This window comes from Netta rufina (genome assembly GCF_964035555.1).
Source record: "Netta rufina genome assembly, chromosome: 21".
NCBI lineage: Eukaryota > Metazoa > Chordata > Aves > Anseriformes > Anatidae > Netta > Netta rufina.
In genome coordinates this window covers 4,046,807-4,066,223 of record NC_140145.1, presented here as the reverse complement: position 1 = coordinate 4,066,223, position 19,417 = coordinate 4,046,807, and the positions used below count along the sequence as shown (strand labels likewise).

General features: G+C 49.9%; 2 protein-coding genes across 2 annotated transcripts in view; one reads left to right on the top strand and one right to left on the bottom strand.

Annotated features, from left to right (window-relative positions):
• SPNS2 (SPNS lysolipid transporter 2, sphingosine-1-phosphate) overlaps positions 1 to 6,678 on the top strand; it is a gene marked incomplete at both ends in the record, with an annotated part of 132,290 nt that extends 125,612 nt beyond the window's left edge. Inside the window, one exon of the mRNA XM_084299649.1 lies at positions 6,636 to 6,678. Within this exon, the coding sequence (XP_084155775.1) occupies positions 6,636 to 6,678 (43 nt within the window). The remainder of the gene's footprint in view (positions 1 to 6,635) is intronic.
• An 11,160-nt stretch (positions 6,679 to 17,838) lies between these two features.
• The window catches only part of MYBBP1A (MYB binding protein 1a), a 59,636-nt gene continuing 58,057 nt past the window's right edge, over positions 17,839 to 19,417 (bottom strand). Inside the window, exon 27 of the mRNA XM_084299387.1 lies at positions 17,839 to 18,450. Coding sequence (XP_084155513.1) covers positions 17,952 to 18,450 — 499 coding nt within the window. The 3' untranslated portion in view covers positions 17,839 to 17,951. The remainder of the gene's footprint in view (positions 18,451 to 19,417) is intronic.

Below are 19,417 nucleotides of genomic sequence, written 5' to 3'. Positions count from 1 at the left end.
CTGGCTGCAGAGGGAAGGGCAGCTCTATGCCAGCAGCTGCCAGGAGGACTACACGCAACCAGGTCCCGTTGTAGTTTGGTTTGGAGTGCTTCAGATTTACACAAGCCCCAGGCTTCCTCTCTGGGTAGAAGTGAGTGAGCAGAAGCAGCCAGCAGAGCTAAATTAAGCAGTGGTTTCCTAGTCCAATGTAAGCTACTCCTGTTCTGCTTCTTTTTTAAAAAAAAAAAATAGTGTTATGCTTAGTGTTCTTTAGCAAACTGACCTCAGCGTCATCCAGCATACCCTTTTCCTGGGAGGCTGGAGGAACCTGTCATGCTGCATCAGGAAGCTCGGTGCATGGACTATTTTTAGCTGTGCCAGTCCTGTCCCTGTATCACTCAATGGGATCTTTCTAGCTTGATGTATTACTACTGCTCACCTTCCATGCATCTTCACCTTCAGTCCTTGTTTTCAGATGCAGCATGCTAGGAGCCTTTTAAATCAAAGCGCTGAGTTTCAGCGGTAATGCATGTTGTTAATCTTGGGTGTCTTGGACAAAGTTAGTGATTTCACTATCAAAATAGCTCGAGTTCAGTTAAAACAGGACATGCTGTCTGGAAGCAACCCTTAATTTGGCTGTTCTTACACCTGGCTCAGGACATAATAGGTTGCACTAAGGTTAAATGTAAAGCAGCCATCTTTTAGGGCTGAGATGGAGGTAGAAATGCACCAGGCAGCTTGTTCAGTGTCACAGCAGAACTCTGCTGTAGAGCAGGGAACTCCAGCCCCTTCCAATTGCAGGTGAAAATTGCAACTGTCCTTTGTTACTGGAGGACAGTAATGGCTTGTGCTTGTGTATTCTACACTGCTTGATGAAATACTCTGTGTAACAAAGGGTTTACAAGGTACATACTTGAACTGGAGTCTCCAGCCCGCTGGTTGTGCTGTTGGTAACATGTCTGGCAAAAAGGAGGTGCCTTGTTGGGACCAGTGTGTTACCTGCACAAATGTGGTGGAGAGCCAAGCTGAACAAGTGCTGTGCAGGAGCTAGGGCAGCAGGTTTGGGTTCTGCAGTCAACAAAATCCCAAGGGCAAGCAGAATACCCTTTGATTCATTTCAGGGCCAAAAATCTTTGCATGAAGTCAGCGCCCACACGTGCAGCCCTGTTAGCACTGTGCGTTACTAGATGAAACCTGGTGCTTTCAATGGAGTTTGAGTGATTCAAAGTCCTCAAGGGAAATATAACAAAATCCCAGTGAAATGCAGCTATACATCCCTGCGTGGTGAAATACTGGTGAGACAAAGCCGTAGAGTCTGTGTAGAGTATGACTGACAAATAAATGGGGTAATTTGTGCTTTTTACGAGGTGTTTCCTGGTCCTCTGCTCCCTACCTGCTTGTTTTGCTAGCAGGCCAACTGCAAGCTGTGTTTCTGAGGGTGCTGACAGTGTGCAGTGGTGGAAAATATGAGTGAGGTGGTCTGCAGACTTGTGTCCATTTCCCTCCTTTGTTTATGAAAATGTTAACGTGTTTTGGCAACTGGCTTCGGCAAGGATTTACGTCGTGCAACTGATCCCTGCCGTAACAAGCTGGTGGATGAAGTGAGCGATGTCAAACGTACCTTCCTAATGTCCCTGCCTTTCTGAACCACAGCTGGTAAACTTGGAGGTGGTTATTGTGCAGGGAGAGAACTTTGCCTGTGCCTAAGCCCACTTCATGCTCCTTTGTTTTAGAGATCTCTTCTAGCTGCAGCTACACTTGTCCTCTTTTAGGGATCAAAGAGACCACGGTGACCACATTACTTCTACCCTAGGCTTTTACTTTACCTGATGGACCTGAAGTTGTGTGCATCTGAAGATCAAGAAACCCAAAGAGGAAGGCTGCCCAAAGCTCTCCTGCTCCATAATGATTTAGTCAGTTCTCTGCAGGAATGCAGTGATAACGATGGTGTGAGCTAACGGTGTGTGCAAGCGACTTCCTCTGTTCGTTTATCAATTGATAAGATTCACTGCCACATCTGAAAGTCATACAGGTGTGGAGCTGCAAATCAGGATGCTTCGCCTTGATTTTCCTCACACAGGTTGAGGCAGCAATGTTAGATTTGAATGCTACTGATGAGCTTCAGTAGCTGGATTTGCAGATTGCTGCACCTGGCTGGGCTGCTAATCATCACCGACACACGGCTGGCACGTGTGTCATTGGCTCTAAAGCTCTGATGCAAAGAGACTCTTTAATTACCTGCAGTATTTGGAAAAGAAATTTCATGTTTTTCACAGATTTAAGACCTTAAGGTCTCTGCCTTTCAGTGTCTGTCCATGTAAACACTTCATCACCTAACATTTCTGGTTGCAGTGTGTTCACAAGGCCTTCTGGAAATGCTCCTTGGCCTTGCAGTGCTTACGGGAGGGACAGATGGCTGCTGCCCAAGCTTGGGTGCTCCCAGTGTTCATCAACAACCTCACCGAGACCTTGTGTTTGCCAGTTGAGTTTGTTCAGCTTTTGTAAGTGGGTCTGACCCTTCTTTCTGCTGAGGCCACTGACATCAGCCCTGCTGCCCAGTAAGCGCTTCCCAGGCAGCTTTCAAAAGCTGCTCATTGAACCCAGGTTTACCCCAGCACTGTCTGAGAAAACTCAGCCAGCGAGGACTCTGCTGAAGGGTGCCATTTGTGACTCCTATGTTCGTATCCCCCCTGAAGCACTGCTTCAGCCAGACACTTAGAGCTCATCGCGGTGCTCCAGGAACACACAACTCCCTCCTGTGAGATGGAGGAAGGAGCCTTAGTCACCGGCAGGGCTGCTGCTACGTACAGTGATGTAGCTGCCCCTGTAGCCCCAGTACTCTACTGAATGAGCTCTTGTTAGTCAAATAATGAGTTATTTGCAGGCTAGAAGGACCCCACTGAAGTGTTTTATTGTTGGTTGTAAAAGTTAAGTGATGTTAAGTACAGCAGGCTGTAAAAATTAGGATGTTATTTCCTAATACGCTTCGCTGTTACAGAAGCTGGAGCCTGACTTGTTTAGATAACAAGAGAGCGAGGCCTTTTGGCAATCTACAGGATACTAAAATACGTGTGTTGTTTAGGTTATGTATGAAACTGAACATTAAAGGGTGTCCGTAGCGTTCACAAAAGTTTTATTTAAGCACAGCCTCTCTCTAGGAGTCTCATGCACGATGGTGCCCCACACACCGGTCTGTAAGTGTGTTCTTCTTGACATCCCGTTACCTGCTTGAGGTTAAGCTCATGGACCGAAATGATAAAGGTGTAGAGCTCAAACATTCAGTAGGCTGTATCTTATGGAAGTCAGTGGGATATATATCCCCCCATGGCTTCTCACAGCTTCACCCCACATCGCTGGAACAGTCAGAACTGCAGGTAGGAAGGGCGGTCTGGGTTTTGTTCGTGCTGGCACAGGGTGGAGCAAAGCATTCAGGGACTGGATTTGAGCAGCAAAGCCTCTCTCAAAGGCTTTGGAAGGCCCAGATTGTGCCAGGAACTGTGCAGCAGTGTACAGCTGTACACTGCCACTACAAACCGTAAGCTCCAGCATCTGTTGGACTGGTGAGCAGCTACACTGACAGACCCAGCACTTGGAGAACCATCTCTGCACAGTTCCTGAAACTGAAACTAGTGTATAGCTGACCTGTAAGGGGTTCTGGTGACTCATCTGTTATCTTAAATTCATCTTCTTTTTCTTATGCAATTCTCTCACCTGCTGAGGTGCTGTGAAATTAGATGCATTTTACACAGTATAAATATTTAACAGCCCCAAAGCATGTAGTTTAATATTAAACAGACAGTCACATAAATGCTTCAGAATTATAGATGCTGTCACATTACATGGAAATGGTTTGATAGCATCTAGGAGAAGTATTTGGGTTTGACAGGGGAGGAAATGATGGGGTCAGAAGGAGTTGGTCTCATTTTTAAATGCTAGAGGAGCCCATAAAAACAATCAAAAAGAGTTGTACAGCTTCTGTTCTTGAAAGGCAATTTGGGCAAGTTTCCTCCCCCTCAGGAAATAACAGAGTGGTTCCCACCCTGCTCTCTTCAAGGAATGAAAACATTCACAATCTTGAGAAAACAATGCAGAGAAAATAGAACAATTTGGGAACCACTGTTTAGTCAGCAGATATCCCCAAATCGGAAGCGATAACCTATTCAGTGTGGGATTATCATTATCAGAAAGACAAGTGGGACTTAAATGAGGATTTATATGCTCTTGAGTCTTGTTAGCTTAAGCCCATGCAAGACATTTTACCACCTAAGAGAATCTAAAATTTATTATGAGCATTTTTGCTTAAAAAAATAAATTCAGAGCTGACCTGCTGCCACCCGTCAGCTGGGCTTTGTTGAAACCCGGCTGTGCACAAGTCAGTGACCATTGTCTACAGCACAGTGTTTGAGAATGAAGGCTGCCCTGAAATTTGGGAGACTACTTCAGTTCTCTCTTCTGCCTACAAGCTTCTTGTGTGATTCCTGAAAGTCCATTCTGTCCCCAGCAGGTTCTCAGAGTCATGTGGGGTCTAATTTCCTGCGAAATCTTCTCAGTGCATTTCAGGAACAGCCCCCCTCGGCCTCCGTTCCCTTCTGTAAAAGAGAGATAAAGCAGAAGTTGAGAGAAATGCATTAAAATGCAGCGGACGAGTCATTCTCGTGACTTCAAGGTAGCAGAAGTACTTATGCGGGGGGTACTTTTTATTCCACAGGAGGCTGAAACATACGTGATACAAGAAGCAGAGCCTTGTGTGCTCACCTGTCAGCAATGCAGGGGGGGTCTCTACACGAAAGATGGTGTAGTGTCAAAACAAATGTCTTCTGTGTATATTCTGTATCTTGTAAAATGTGGAAGGGGTACCTTGGTAAGGGACATTGCTTTCCAACAACATTACTGAGCAGTCAAACAGCTGGAGTTTTAGTATTCTGCGATAGCTTCATAAAATAGCATGGTTTACTTCCTGCTTCTAGCACTGCCTCTAGCATCACAAGGTAATGTTTCAGCTCTCTGATGTATTCTGATAATGAAAGCATGGTTAAAATGTTCAATAGACTGTCCAGTGCAGTAGGGCTACAAAGAAAGGTAATTCTACAAAGAAGCTCAGGGCAGCTCCTGCATTAAAACCACCTCAGTTCAGAGCCTTCAAATGCAGAAAAGGCACAGAGGCTTCTTTGCGTCTTGGAGAAAACTTCCTGCGAGGTTGGTGCAATGTTCTCTAGGCTGAGCTGGGCCAATTTCTGCTGCAGATATTTCTTGGAAGTTGACCTCTAACCACTGGCTCATTTTCATCCCGGAACAGGTCTTAACCCAGCACCATCCCCTTTCAGCATCAAAGGGTGTCTCAGGCCAGGTGTGAAGTCTGGGGAGCCACAGATGAGTTTTAATGAATCGGCATTTTCCAAAGGAAAATGATGCTTCACTGCGTTCTTACCTGGTAGGCGCTCAGGCAGATACTTTCTGTGATCTTGCCTGTAAACCTGCCCGGGTTTTTCACTGATTCAGACAGAAGTGGTGCTTTTGCATGTGATTGCAAAATCCTGCTGCAATCCTTTCAGGTATACAATACCAGTTTTAGTTTGTTATTCTAAGTTAGCAGCCAAGTGGTATGAGAAGACTCCTACTTTGTGACTCATTTGTTCTCCTCTTGGCCAAGTACAGCTAGAGTGCATTTGGGTAAAGCACTCAAACGTGGTTCCTTAAAGCCAGACCCTTAACTGAGGTCGGGGTTTTCCAGCACGGTTATCCTGAACCCGGCAGTTCCACTGATGTCAGTGACCACCCAAGACAGAAAGCAAGTCCCAGGTTTATTGCAGTCCAGGGGTGACTTGTCCTTCTTACAGTCCACATTAGGGCCCTGCTGGGCTTAACGTTATCAAAGGAGATTGTTCCTGTCCCTCAGTAACCACAAGCTGGGAAGGCATGAGTGGTGTTTAAAAAGCCAGAGAGGAGGGGACATTTGCAGCTACAGGAGAGCTGGTGGCAGCTCCAGACTAGAGCTGCTGCTGAGGAAGGCTGAATTGCACAGGGTGTGTACTGCAACAAGAAGGAGCAGGTCTACGGGATAAACCTTTTGAAACTACACCTGCTTTTTTCCCTGGGTACCTCACACAGCAAACAGGATCCGTCCCCCTCGCTGCCCTCAGTAGCAGGAGGCAACAGCTTCTCCCTGGCGATGCTGCAGTCCTCGCCGGACCCCATCAATCACTTGGGAGCAGTTGTCTGGAACAGCAGCAGGTCTCCAGGAGCTGAAAATTGAAAGGCAGCTTTCTTTTTAATTTAATTTTTATCAGTGGTGACTGTTTACATTTATGCTGTCAAGTCTGAAGGACAGCATCCAACAGGCATTGTATGCACAGCCTTGTCACTGGCTTCAGGAAACAATTGCTACGTCTGAATGCCTCCGGGGCCTTCCCAAGTCCTTGTCAATTAGTGTCAGCAATATTACTTGGCGTGTTCCAGCAATTGTCAGAACTGCTATCAGACACCACTGTGAAAGGGTTTCAGCTTTAATAACTGTCCTGCCCTGTAGTATAACGTGCTATCTCTTTAGAAACTGTTAAGCAGTGGGAACCTGGATTTAAGAGGCTGGTATGTTTTTGGAAGTCTACTCCTTGGCCAGCTGCAGCTCTCTCATGTCGCTCTTGTTCTCCCTCCCCCAGGGTGAATCACCTCGTGATGCCACCAGCCTCTGTCAAAGTCTGAGACGGTGAGTGACCCCAACCAGCAACTGCTTTCAGCTACCCCTCCTCTCCAAACCCCTACCAACTCATTTCTTTCCATATCACTTGGAAACTGCTTAATTTTTGATAGCCACGATCTGCACCTTTGCTACCTTGGACCCAAATCAGAGCAAAGCAAGAACACAAAAAACAGGGGTCAAAACTCAAGTGTCCTTTGTTGCACTGAGGTATTTCTAGAAGCCTTGTGCTCCCCTCTTGGAGCAGGTAAGGCCATGCAACCCCTATCAACTTGAACACCCAGAGGTGTGATTGTCCGAAGCCAGAATTTAGGCTTTGCCCAAATATATCTTGCATTCCCAAAACTTGCTGCTGCTTTGCTTTTGGTCTAACATCTGCTCACTGTCACGTGGCCATTTCTAGCAGATTCCAAATCCAAACATTTCTGCTGAAAAATGCTTTGTGGCAGCACGAGAACGCCCGTGTTGCTGCTAGGACTGTCCCCACTGCAACCCTCAATCAAGGGTGATGGCTCTGAGACCTTGGCAGGGAGCCAGCGGGACAGCCCCACTCCCACTCCCACTCCCTCTCCTCCCTTGTGTTCAGGCTGTTCTTATCGCTCACCGGCAGTCACAGCATCGCAGCTCAGAGCTGCAACAATTGATAAACACTTCCCAGCATTTTACTGTAGCCAAAATTAATTACAGCAAGATTTGTTTTTTTGAAGAGGAGATTTCTTTTCTATGAATTAAATGCATTGAAAGACTAATCATAAAATCAGAACTCGGTAGCACACATAAGAAGGGCCTTTTGGGGAAAACGATTTATTACAATCTCTAGCATAGCAGATGTGTTATTTCCACGGAGGGGAGGATGTTTTGGTAGAGGCTGAGGATAAAGTAGGCCTGCCTGTACCTTGCAGTCTCTGGGCTGGATGTGTAACCATACGCTGTCATTTATCAGCAGCTTTTAAGACAAAGTTTTTTTTAAAAAAACACAAAAGACTCAAAAATTGGGGAGCAAATGTGAGTTGGTGTTGCTGCGACTTGCCTTACAGAACTGAACACTTGGGTCCTGTGCACACATTTTTTTTTCACTGTACTTTTTTTTTTTTTCTCTTTTGGTCCCATTTTATACAAGTTGAGAGAAACCAGGCTATCCTTATAGGGAATTTTTCCATAACCCAGCAGTCACTGGTTTTTAAGGTCAGGGACAATTTCCTGCACAATATGGGGCACAGAACCTCTCACAGGAAATCCTGCAGCGAGAGAGCTGGTTATCCTTTCCATATAAGCTAGGAAAGTGGCTGGCTGCTTCAATAATCCACAGCGTGCACAAGTGGAATCTCACCAGTCAGGGGAGATGCTGATGCTGCCCTTTAAAGCCAGTGCACACCACCAGCGTCGGGCTGAAGGCAGCGCCTGCTCCACTTTGTCAGCAGCAGGACTGGCAGCGGGGCTCCGCGCTGGGGATGTGCATGCAGGGCTGCCCCCACCCAGTTTTGAAAATGACAATTTTAGGTGAGAGGTGGTCTCTTCTTGGATGAACTGTAGGGGTTAAAAGCAGCCTAGCAAAACTCAGCCCTGCTCTCCTCTGTGTCATTTCAACCCACAACAGCTGTACCTGTAACACCGAGGTGAACAGGACACAGCTGACGCCCTTAATTGCTACAGGCAGGAGTGTAAATCTGGGACAGTTTGCCTGGATCACAGCATCTTTATGCTTCACCATTACCAAGCACCGCTCACGCCGAGCCCACTAACCAGCCTTTCTCTTGTTTGTAGTTGCCAGTGAAGGAAACCACATGTGGACTCCTCCTTCCACCACCACAATCTCCAGCTCGAAGCCCTTCCATACTGGAACCGGTGGCTCCTTCAGCTCCACGCCGCCCCGGGAGGGTTCTCCAGCACCAAACCCATCGCAGCGCTCCACCTGCGGGGCCGGGCAGCAGGAGATGAGCAGGGCAGCCTGGAACAAACGCTGCTGGAGCGTAAGGACATTCCCAGGTTCCTCTGAGCATTGCAAGCAACTCTCCACCGGCCCCACAACCCAAGTGAGTGACTGTAGATTGTGTACATGGTTTTAGTTGTAGCCGATGAAGTCCACATCGTTTATAGGACAAGCTCCGTCCTAGCGAATGCTGCTGTTCTGCCAGCACTCCCGCACCCAGAGACTGCACTAGTTTGGGGACCTGTTCTGTACATCACCTTTTCTTTAACACTGAAGGCTCAATTCAGATTATTATTTTTTATTTAAATACGTCGTAAGATGCTTTATCTCTGCTGAAGACATATATATAAATATATATATTTAGATAAACAGTTTTTATTTAAACGTTTGAGATCTGGAGCTGCCTGTGCAACCCTACCAGCCATGAATACGTCCACAACTCTCCTCATCTCAGTGCCCAGCTGTCAGGCCCTGGGAGGGCACCACAGGAAGAGTCCCAGGGGCTGGATGACTGCCTGTCACCCGAGGCTGAGCAATGGGACAGAGGAGAGCGTTTCACTGCACTGGGTATGCTGGCGGTTGTTACAGAAAGGCCCAGAACTTTTGACAGAAATACCTAGGGGCTCCAGATTTTGCTCAATATACTAAATTCAGCCTTGCCTAGGAGATTCACAGGTTTTAAAAATACCAAAATCCAGCTGGCTGAATTGCTTTACCTAGGGCCTGGTAGTGCAATACTGCTGTGCCAGTGACATCACGCTTTGTTTACACGCATATCACGGTATGTGCATTGTCCGTGCTAATTCTCCCTTGTCAGTATTTTCAAAGCAGGTGGCTGATACTCTACAGTAGCTGTTCCCTTTGGAACGATGGTTAGGTATAATGCATGTCCATCCCCAAGCACACTCCCAGCCTGCTCTTACTGGGGTGTCAGTTAATCATTTATCTTTATAAAGATGTACTTGAGATCTTTAATATACAAGGCCAGTGTCTGAGCAAATGCAGAAGAGTGTGTCTGTAAAGCAGTCAGAGTGCCATTCCCCAAGAGTCTTATGTCCTGCACAAGCCAAATTTATGCTATGTCAGCTTGATGCTGCAAGAGTGTGGGGAAGGAGGGAGAGCACAGACCCTGGAGAAAAAGTCAGGCTTCCAGAGAAAGGGCATTCTTCCATGAGCTCCCCACTCCCTTGCAATGTTCAGATGTTTGCCATAGTTTAGACTCTCTCCAGTTTAGTGCACACCTTGAGAAGGTGACTGCACCTCGCTCTTGTGCTCATGTTTCATAAGTATCTGTGGCTGGGCTGCAAGTAGGACTAAATCAGCAAAGGAAATGCAACGCTGGGACTGGAACCAATTTAAGCCTGGAAGTTGGCTGTCCTGATTCTGGTGTACGTTTGTTCAGGGACATAGGAAGGTGCTGTTAGTAAAGGTGGGTTTTACCTCTCATTCACTTGCTGGATGTACTGTGAGCTACAGTACGCTGTTATTGTAAATACAGTCAGTAACTCCAGTTACCAGCAAACTGGTCAGCACTCACTGCGTAGCCAGTCTCTGCCCAGGCAGATGTGTTTTGAGGGTGACTCCTATAACAACGTGAGCATTTCTTCCTCACGAGCCTCCACAGGACTATTCTGCAGAGGCTAGCCTGTCACCTCAAATACTTTTACAATGGCTCTAAGATTTGGTTAAGCAACTAGTGCCAGAAATTTTCCTTGAGTGCTTGGGCATCCTCTGGAAAACAGCAAGTGGGTGCTAGAAATAATAAAGCAAAACAAATCCAAAACAATGCTTCATTTCCCACCTTGTGCCACTATTTACGTTTGTAGGGGAAATACCAGTGCTGTAGTCTAGGAGCCAAATTTTTGGCTTTAAAGGCACATGAATTTCTGATTCCCATTAAGAAATTCTTTGTTAAGCTGACTAAAAAGAAACAAAAAGCAACCAAACAATTAGTCATTTCATCTCAGAGACCAAAGAAGATTTGCTGTATTTCCCAAATTGCTTTTCTGATAGGCTCTCTCTGCTGTAGCATTTACTGTCAACAAAATGAAGCATTAATGCAAAAGTTCAGAGGTTAGAAATTATCCTTAAATGTAATTCTCAGGCATCAATAATGAAAAGGGAACTTAAATGTGTTGTAGTTTCACTGGCTCTCCTTGTTTGTGACAAACCCCAGTCCTTGTTGGAGAAGCTCTGCACTGTTACAGGAGGCCAGCTTTATCTTCTGTGAATATGAAGGAAATTGCTGTGGCTTTCTTTTTAACAAGGATAAGGGGATGGGAGTAAACAAGGGAGTGAGAAGCGAGTCCTACCTGCAGCAGTTCCATGCCAAGGGACCCCTGAATCCCTGCTCCCACCTGTTCCAGGCTAAGAGAGGGGAGCCAAAGCAGCAGCAATGACAGCTCAGGAGAGATGAACAGGAGAAGGGACAGAAAATCTGGCTGCTGCCCCTTTACATATTCATGGCTCCATATTCAAATGGCTAGAAGCTGAAGGTTGGATTTCTTGTTGAGTGTGTCTTGTTTTAGCTGTGTGTTTGTATTCCAAACTGGAAGAATTACTGAGTGAGAGCTTCTATAACGTTACTCTGTTAGAGGGAAACCAGCTCACTTGGATCAAGGGTCTGCAGACCCTTGGGGAAAGTCACTACCTGGGCCTCAGTTCCTGTACGTGCAGAGCTGAGATGCTTGCTGCTGAAATGAAGTGCTGTTGTTTCTGTACTATAGTGGAGGTCAGAAGCTCCCCATTATTAAAATACAGCTTACCATATCATATTGTACTGGTGCTGAATTCTGGACTTTAGCATGCAGGATTGTGCTGGTTTCCATTATAGCTCTGTGTGTAACAATTTTAGGTAGGTATAGATGTAGTCAGGCCCAGAAGCTGTTAGGACCATTTGGCTGTTGACCTCATAAAGCAGCGTACAAGTGGAACCATTTTTGGTATACACATAGGAAGTGTTTCTGGAATGAGAACAGAAGTCTAGGCTGGATACGTACTACTTATAGCAAAGCTGAATAACAACCCTTATGAAAATTAGTATCTCTGTTTTTATAAAGAAAGGCTGGTAATAGGAAAAAATAATTAGTTTTTAATAAAGAATACACATATTTTAGTATCCATCACAACCAACGATGCAAGATTTCAGCCCATCACTTAAATAAATAGTTGTTCAGACCATCAAGGTTACATTCGCCATTCAAAACTTCCACATAAAATTAAATGGTCGCAGTAAGGACAGAAACACCTGCAAAGCCTCTGGTTTCCTGCACACAAATTGACTTCATGTGAATGTCTGAAAATGAGTGTGCACAAAAAGCAGCCCTTGAACGCATTTGAAAACATAGGGGAAAATACTACACCAAAAGGGAGCAAGCACCCCATCCCTCATGCCCTCCCATGCATGTATCCATCTCAGGCAAGGGAGCCAAGCGAGGGGAGAGGATTCAGGTTTTGGGCTGGTGCTGCTGCACTGTACCTTACCCTGCTCCTCAGGCTGTGGCCGGCCCCTCCGCAGTGCTCTGCCCTTGCTCCCCACCTCACTCCCTGCAGGGCTGCAGCAAGGCGCAGTGCAGGCTCCTTCCACCCTCCCTGTGCTCCCTGGGACCCAGAGGGTTCGATGCAGCCTTGATGCACGCATCAGGGTCTGTGCCTACCTGTGCAGGGCGTGGGGTGTCCAGGGGTGTCCAAGGGTGTGCAGGGCTTAGGGACAGTCCAGGATGCCCCTCAGTCAATCACCAGGGCTTTCTTCTGCTCCACTTCATGAACAGTTTATTGTGTTTTTTTTTTTTTTTTAAGCAAGTGTTAACTCCCTCCGCAGCTAATAGTGCATTTGCACCAGTGTACCACTGTGAAGCAGCCAGGCTGCTCGTACACAGCAAGAGGAACAGAGGTAACGGGAACTGCACAGAGAGGCAAGAAAATTACCCAAAAAGCAGCAAGCTGCCAGCCCGAGTAACTACACTGCCTCCTGCTGCCACCACTTACGATCTGGGTGAACCCAAGAGCCTCTCACCTTTTACAGACTAGCTAAGAGAGAACCTCAGGGTGCCATAACCCTACCAGATGAATGGATGTACTCTGGAAAGCAGAGTTCCTCTCTGCACCTTCTGTCCTGTTTGTTTGTTTTCTTCTCTGTTTGCTTTATTGTTTGGTAAACCAGCACTTACAATCACTTTTACTATGTGATGTATGGGAGTAGAATAGTATATTTTCTTGTTATACAAGGGAGGAGTATAAAATAGTTTTCTGATTTCTTTCAGAAGCAAATGACTATTTTATTTTTTAAGAGCAACTGATTGTGAATCTCAGAGTATAAAAAAGAGAAATAAGCCAAATATATACCTTTATGTAAATTAAGAAATAAAAGTATTTAAAACATACCTCCCGGCTCCCTTTCCTGTGTCACCACTTGCTCTGGTTGTGCTCTCCCGTGGCTGCTGCCCATGGGGCTGGTCCCTGGGACGAGGCTGCCCCAAGCCCCACGGCTCCTGCCACAAACACTGACACGGCCCCAACAAGCCCACGGTGTCTGGGCTGGCCACCAGCTGCCTGGGGCTGGTGTAAGAGCAACACCACTGGCAGGGGCAGGGGGAGCAGGGGGTGGGGGTGGCAGCCTCCTCTTCCCTGGGTCGGCCGCCTGGGTCCAGCTCAGGGCTGGAGCTTTAGGGGAAGGTGTCGGTGCTGGGCAGAGACAGGGTGAGCTGACAGCAAAGCCAGCGCGGTGGTAGCCGTGGGTCGGGTGTCTGGGACAAGGGGCAGAAGCAGAGCAGGAATTAATCCCAAGGCACAGCTGGCCCCAAGGCCGCTCCTCTCCAGGGGTCCTGCCAAGCCTCAGCTGCCGGCTCCACGGGGCAGCGGCTGCTTGTTCGTGGGCAAAACGGGGCGAAGGGGCTGGGTCTGCTGCTTCAGGTGCAACATGCTGCTGCTCACCAGCTCTCCTGCCCTGGCCACACAGACAAGGCACAACTCAGCCCAAGTGTCTCCTCTCACCGGCCATGGAAGCGTTCTCCATCTCCTACAGGCCTCCACACCTCCCTTCAGTGTGCTTTTCCTTCAACGCAGAGCAAGTGTCCAGGCCAGGAGGCCTGCCCCGCTGCAAGCAAAGGGTTTGTCTGTCTAAAAAACCAACCCTGATCACCTTGTGGCACTGCATCTCAGGGCTTTCGGCTTAATCGTACTGTGTAAGTGACTTAAGCACGGTTTCATAGGTTTTGATGTTCGAGCAGCTCAGTTTGAAGCTCCGCTACTTCAGCATCCGTCAGCCAACAACTGCTGCCACGGCTGTACTGTTCCCTTTTCTGGATCACAGACATCCACGTGCCCGTACCCACACCCCACACAGCCACCCGGACACTCGGTCACTCTTCCAGCCCCAGTAGCTGTCCCTGCTGATAAATCCTCCCCACGCTGGTCCCCTCGAGATCCCACCAAGGCCATCTGCAGTCTGACACAGCCTCACTGCACAAGCTTGCAGAGCACCTTCTCTGACCACCCTCGACACACGTCGACACCAGAGCAGGGCATCGCCTTGGGAAGACCAAGCGGTCTGTACAAGCTGCTGCCGTTTATGCTGGAGGTGTCTGAGCTCACTGCTGGTGGTCGTTTACATTTGTACAGAGATCCCGACTGCCTGGCAACCTCTCTTTCACTTCCAATCAACTCCAACACACTTCAGCCCCCTCCTGTTGTCCCCGGCACAATCTCGGTATGACACAAATAAAGCATTAAGCTTAGCATTTGAAAAATATGCTGAAAAGGATGCATTTACAGTTGATTCATCCTTTTCTGTGGCTATACGCAATGGCCAACAGATGCAAGGCAAGCCAGGAGGAAATCCATGTGGCCAGGCTTTCCGGCCACCAGGAAGAGCCGTGCTGTGACCCTGGATGCTGGGAACAGGGGGGCTGCAGCCGGCCCAGGACCCCCTTTGCAGCACAGAGCCTGCCGCAAGGCACTGCCCCAGGCCAAGCCTGCAAGCCAGCAGCAACCAGCCGGGGCGGCACAGGGCACCCCCAGTGCCCCAGCAGTTACCCTCTCGTCACTCTTGCCACAAAAACTTCCTCTCCCCATTCACAGCCCCTCTCCCTCTTGCTCAGCTTGGGACAGGCAGGTGTTTATTGCCCTTTGCAAGGGACAGATTTTACCACCCAGCTTTACCCGACTGCCACTTGCAGCCTCCAAAAGATCGTGATTTTGGTTAAAACAGTCACCTTCAGACAAGGAGCAGGCACAGGACTGAGAAAGGCGAGCTCACAGCCCTGCTCCTGGCAGGACCCCCCTGCCTCAGGCAGAGGCCTTTCCCTAGCACCAGGCCCGCAGACAGGCAGGAGAGCTCCCGGAGCTCAGAGCCCCAGGGCCTGCGGCTCTTTTCTTGCCTTCAGCACAACCCTGGAGCTCTCATCACTGCCAAAGAGCTTCTGAGCCCAGGACAGCTGAAAAGAAAAGGCTTCATTAAAATCAAAGCCTGGTCTATCCCCTGCAAGCCCTGAAGGTCCGGTGACAGATGGACATGAAATCAAGGCAAATGAAACCTTTGCAATCGTTGGAAGGCACAAATAAGTGCCAGTGAAACACGATTTGCCGTGGTGGATTAGTGACTGCATTTATACACCGTGCATCAAAGCCAGGCTAAAGCCAGGTAATTTAATTGGCAATGAAGTTGTTACTGCAGCAGTGTGCTCGATGCCTCACAGCTTTCCTGTCCCTTTTCCCTTTGCTCTGCAACCACTACAGACACACACAGGAGCACAGCAGCGGTCAGGGAGGTCACTGTTGGCCTCTCCAGCCTGGCAGCGGGCACTGCCCAGGTGCCATCCCCCTGCCAGATCCAAGGCCAGCAGCGCTTCCACGCCGTGCCTCGCCCTGCCCTGGTTTCTTCCCAAAAGGACAAACGGATCCACATGGCCTCAAACCTGGTCCTTAAAACAACCCAGCGGTGTCTGAGCGCCACACATCGCACGAGCTGGGGAGGAGACCCTCAGACACCCCCAAAGGCTTCACTGCAAGGGCTCTCAGGACAGACTCCTGCGTGCGGCCCCAGTACCTGCTGGGCCACCACCTGCCAGGCCCGGGAGCGCCAGGCTCAGCTCCCAGCACCATCAGGCTGCTGCTGTCCTGCTGCACAGCCTGAGACAGCCCAGGGAGCTCCAGTGCTGTCCCCCAAATCCCCACATACCCGGTACCCGTCTGCTCACCTGGCTTCCCACTCCCCACACCTGCACTCTGTTTCTCCTCTGGTTTTGCAGGGGCAGCAGTGCAAAGTTCCCAGACATGCTACTTCCAGGCACAAAGAGAAGGAAAGAAATCATTAGTGAGGCAGACTTGAAGACATGAAACCTTCGCTCCCCTTCAGAGCATCTCCAGACCATTAAAGGCGGGTGACCTGCTGGCCTTGGGTGTCCTGCTGGCCTCTTACCTGCTGCGTCTGCACAGAAGTTGGGAAGTCAGCACTCAGGAGACAGCTGGGGGGGCATCGAGATCCAGGGGCTTGGCTGGGACTGAGGTTTTAACCAGGCAATGAACCAGCTTTCAGTATGAAATGGCAGAGACTGGGCAACAGCCCCGGTGCCAGCAGCCCTCTTTGTCTCCTTGCTCTTGGAGACGGGAGCAGCAGTAATTGCCAACACCTTCTGGCTGGGCACAGTGGCTGGCAGCTCTCCTGCGGGCTGCGAGAGCAGCTCTTCTAGTCAAGGCCCTGCAATAACATCCAGATCAACAAAGGGCTTGGGAGAAAAGCGCTGTCAGGACAAGTCCAGCCCCAGTTTGCTCAGAACTGGCTGGTGTTTGAGGTGAGGAAATTGCAAGTGAGAGAGCACTGCACTGAGAGGCCAACAGCAGCCTTCACCGAGCTCAGTCCTGCACCACCGCAGCCCCTGCTGAGCCTGGAGGCCAACAGTTGGCCTGAGGGGGCTAAAGGACAGCTTCCCTTCACGTGCCAAGGGACCCTGACAACCCCACAGAGCTCCCCTTCTCCTCATTCCCCAGCCTGTGCCTCTGCCTAAAAGGTTTTGGACTCAAAGGGCCCGGCTCCAGCCAGCTCCCTGTCCTCACCCAGCACAGACAAAGGCTGCAGCCTCCAGTGCACCAAGTGCTGCTCAGTGCTGCCTCCCTGGAGGGCCAGAGGAAGGCTGCTGTGAAGGCAGGAAGCAAAAGGCAGGGGCAGGCAGGACACCCTCTGCTGAGCCCTGCCAGCAGGCACCACAGCTCCAGCCCTTGCCCGCTGCTGTCAGGAGCTCCTTGGGGTGCGTGGCAGGCCTCGGGGATCACTGCTGGGACATGGAAGTGCCTCCTGGGAACCTTTAGGCCTTTTAAGTCATTGCAAAGGCAGATGGACAAACAGCCACGGACAAACGCAGCCTTTTGCAGCTCTTCTCTCGCTCCCTCCAAAAGCCCCACGGCAATTCCGGTGCCCTTACCCGTGCCTGGCAGAACAGACCCACCTGCGGGAGGACAGGCAAGGAGGGAAGAGGCTTTAGAGGCAACCATAAGGTGAGTGGGGTTTCAAACGCCTTCAGACCCAGCTCCCACGAGAGCCAAGAGCCCGGCACGGTGAAGAAGGAGGTCCTGGCGCTCTGCAGAGCGCTCATGGCTTTCAGGAGCCTGGGGATAAGTAAGACGAAGCTTTTCCGAGTGGTCGTCTTCACAGAGTGCTGCTTGCCTGCTGGTAGCAGGTGTGTGCGTGGCTGCACTGCGGGCCTGGCAGCCCAGCAGATCCATTAACCATTTCCATTGCTTCACTGCTTTATTGATGTCCCTGTGCTGTCACAGGGGCCGTCACCCTTCCAGCAAAGGGCTGTGCAAGAGAAAGCAAAGCGGTGAGCTCATGGTAGTTACTGGTGACACCTGAGCAGCCCAAATTGGATATATTTAACCTCAGAATATGCAAGTGCAAACCCATTTAACCCCCAGGCATGTCAGGTATTCAGCATCTCCCAGCCTGGAAAAGCTGCAAGCACTGCTGGGCCTGGCCAGGACAGAAACATCCCTTTAGGGATCACTCCTGAACCTCCAGGGCTCGACCACACAACAGCAGTGCCAGCTCACCACCGCATCTCCCCAGGGGATCCAAGCAAGCCTCTTGCTTTTGCCTTGGGGAAATCAAGGGGGAAAAAAGGAGGCCGTGCTCCCCAACACAGGCTGTTTGGCACTGCCAGAGCCCAGAGAGGACGAGGCCTCCTGAAGCTTTAGCTGAACCTCCCACACAAGCCAGACCTACAGCTTTAGAGCTCAGCATTATGGCAGTTTTATTTAAATTCAAGGAGGGCATAAAAATATAGTTATAAAAGATGCTAAAACAGTCCTCTGAGTCACATTAGCCATGCCAGGCCTGGGTGAGTCCATGAAGTTTTACTCCTGCAGCGCTGGAGCTTTTTTCTCTTTCCTTTTCTTCTTGGCTTTGCCCTGCTTCTGCGGGGTCTCCTGGCTGGCGCTCCCTTTGGCTTTCTTTGCAGCTGGAACCTGCTCAGCTTCGTTACCTGCATCACCTTTTCTTTTCCTCTTCCTCTTCTTCTTCTTTTTGTCAGCCACAGCATCACCGTTCACAGCTCCACCCTTGCTGCCTGCTGCTGCCACCCCGTTCTCCCTGACCCCTCTGTTCCGATTCTTGTGTTTCTTGCTGCCAGGCACAGGGCCTTGCTTTTGCTCGGGGCTTCCTGTTCCCAGGGCTTGCCCGTCTGGGGCTGCTGGCTCTCCATCTTTTCTACCTCCTGGTGCTACTCCGTTCTCCTGGACGCCTTTCTTGCGATTCTTGCGTTTCTTGGTCTCTGGGAGGAAGCCTTTCTTCTTCCGCTTCAGCGGCTCCGCTGTCTGCACGGGTTTATTGGCTGCTTTCTCCTTCTTGGGCTTCCTGCAGAGAGAACACCAAAAATCAACACTAACTCAGTTTACAGCCAGGAAGCACCGTGGTGCATGCTCCAGGCAGAAGCAGGAGGAAGCGGAGAACCCCCCACAAACCCTTCCAGCCTCACCCAGGCAGCCCAGTATAACCCAGTTACTGCCCTGCACCAGCTCAGTCCCCAGAAAGGCACCTGAAAAGGAACCAGGCTGCGATCCCACAGCCCTTCTGGAGAGTTGCGCCAGTTCAGAGTGGAAAAAAAAAACATTCTGACAACACGATGTTAGTGTTTGCCTCTCAGCACCTCCACAAACCACACCTGCTGTAGGTCTGGTCCAGCTCACCTGCACAAAGATCCCTGGGTCCCACAGCAAGACGGCACCAACAAGGGCAGCAGGCTGCGCCCTCAAACCCCATCCCTTCCTCAGGCAGCACACAAAACTCGGTGTTTCATGCCCACTAAACCCTCAGCCACCCCGTTTGCAGTCTCTCCTTGCTGCTAACCCAGGCCTTGCCCCTGGGCCAGACCCAGCAGCGCGGTGCCAAGCGAGCTGTGTGGGACTGCTGACGGGACCGGGGCTGTGCCACGGGGCTGGGTGAGGCCACCGTGCCCTGGCAGGCTGTTGGAGGCATCAGGAGGGGCCAAAGCAACAGTTTCAGCTGCCTTGTGCAATTCCTCCCTGCCTGTGAGCCCTCTCACAGCGAGCCACGTGCAAGCCTTTCCCCCAGAACCTCTTGCAGGGCTGAGATGCCTCAGACCAGGCCACCCACAGGCTGGGGCTGCGACTCCCGGCCGTCAGCAGAGCCACCCAGAGCTGTGCACAGCGCTAAATGCTGCCAGAAGGAAGAGGAAACAAAAAGACCAAGTGCAAGCTACTGGCAGGAAGGAAAAAAAGATCCTGCCCTTCTTTTTCCCCAGGAGTAAAAGTCAAATCCAGGTGCCATTTAGCATGGGAGCACTGAAGCACAAAGGCTGAAC